The following is a 1,184-nucleotide window of genomic DNA, read 5'->3' as shown; positions in this document are numbered from 1 at the left end:
AGGTTGACAGAACTTGGTATTAAAAAGCACTTTGTTGACGATGTAAGCTCAGGTCTGATGCTAGCTGTCACTCAGTTCCACCAAATTTGACTCGCATGATTGATGTTGTTACCAAGTTGAGTATGATTCATTCCTGGTTAAACTTTTCATTGAATTAGGTAAAATAAGTGTTGAAATGACATTTTCACTGAGCTTACTCAAAGAGTGAACACATACATGTGGGAGGACATGAGAAATTTTAACATGCTTTGAAACGTCATTACTGAATGGGTTAATGACTGGGGGATGGGCAGTGGTCGGCAGTTATAATTTGTAATTTTCCTGACAGACACCTCATGGGCCGGCAGACCTGTTGTCAGTCCAAGATGCTGCTCGGCATCTGTAGCAGTGATCTTTGAACAACATCTTTGCTCTTTCTGAAAACAGGTTCTTACGGTTCTGTACAGTTGTGCCATTTCTGTTGCCCTTTAAGTCTCTTCTATTTGTGTAACAGGTGAAGACCACCATGCTCAGAATTACAAAAATAGCCATAAAACATGTTCACTGGCAGGATGAGGTATGAAGAGGGTCTCTGTTTTCAGATGCCTCATTTGTAAGTAGAAGATTTCTTTCCACTGATCATATACAGAGGTGGATGTCTGTTTATACAGGTTGATGGGTCACAAAGGCCCGGCTGTCCAGAGAGACCCCTTGGACCAGCAGGTCCTGGGATGCCAGGACTTCCTGTCTCACCACGTTCTCCATTTTTACCATCTTTCCCAATGCCAGGGGGACCGGGTACACCTGGGGTAGACACAAAACAAGTAATATATTTATCGTGATGCATTCTCAATAATCCAGGTAGAAAAATCTAATAAAGTTAAATCTGGTCTTCTGGACATCAAAAAAATAAAATAAAATAATAAAATTGTAGAAACGTTTCATCTTTCATCCAAAAGACTTCTTCAGTCTGAGGTGCTGTATTCAGCTCAGTCTCTTAAATAGCACATTCTCAGAGTGGATCAACCAGTTTTGCTGCTGACAACCAAAACCAGCTGATCACATGATCAAGAAGGACCATCAGCCTAACAATGGATCATTAGCACCTGATGGTTGTTTACTATTCACAGAGGGCTGAGTGATACTAGCAATAACAGTATTGTAAGAGGGGGACAGTTGAACCCGGAGGCCTCCACCCCTGTTTA

At 41.6% G+C, this 1,184-nt stretch overlaps 1 protein-coding gene across 1 annotated transcript in view; it reads right to left on the bottom strand.

Moving 5' to 3' along the window:
• Nucleotides 1-286: 286 nt before the first annotated feature.
• The window catches only part of LOC119425251 (collagen alpha-3(IX) chain), a 29,239-nt gene continuing 28,341 nt past the window's right edge, over nucleotides 287-1,184 (bottom strand). The window contains exon 22 of the mRNA XM_037692776.1: nucleotides 287-783. Coding sequence (XP_037548704.1) covers nucleotides 587-783 — 197 coding nt within the window. The 3' untranslated portion in view covers nucleotides 287-586. The remainder of the gene's footprint in view (nucleotides 784-1,184) is intronic.

The sequence above is a fragment of the Nematolebias whitei genome, chromosome 19 (assembly GCF_014905685.2).
Source record: "Nematolebias whitei isolate Nwh7 chromosome 19, NemWhi1, whole genome shotgun sequence".
NCBI lineage: Eukaryota > Metazoa > Chordata > Actinopteri > Cyprinodontiformes > Rivulidae > Nematolebias > Nematolebias whitei.
Note: the sequence above shows the minus strand (reverse complement) of the source record. Positions and strands in the feature narration are given on the sequence as shown.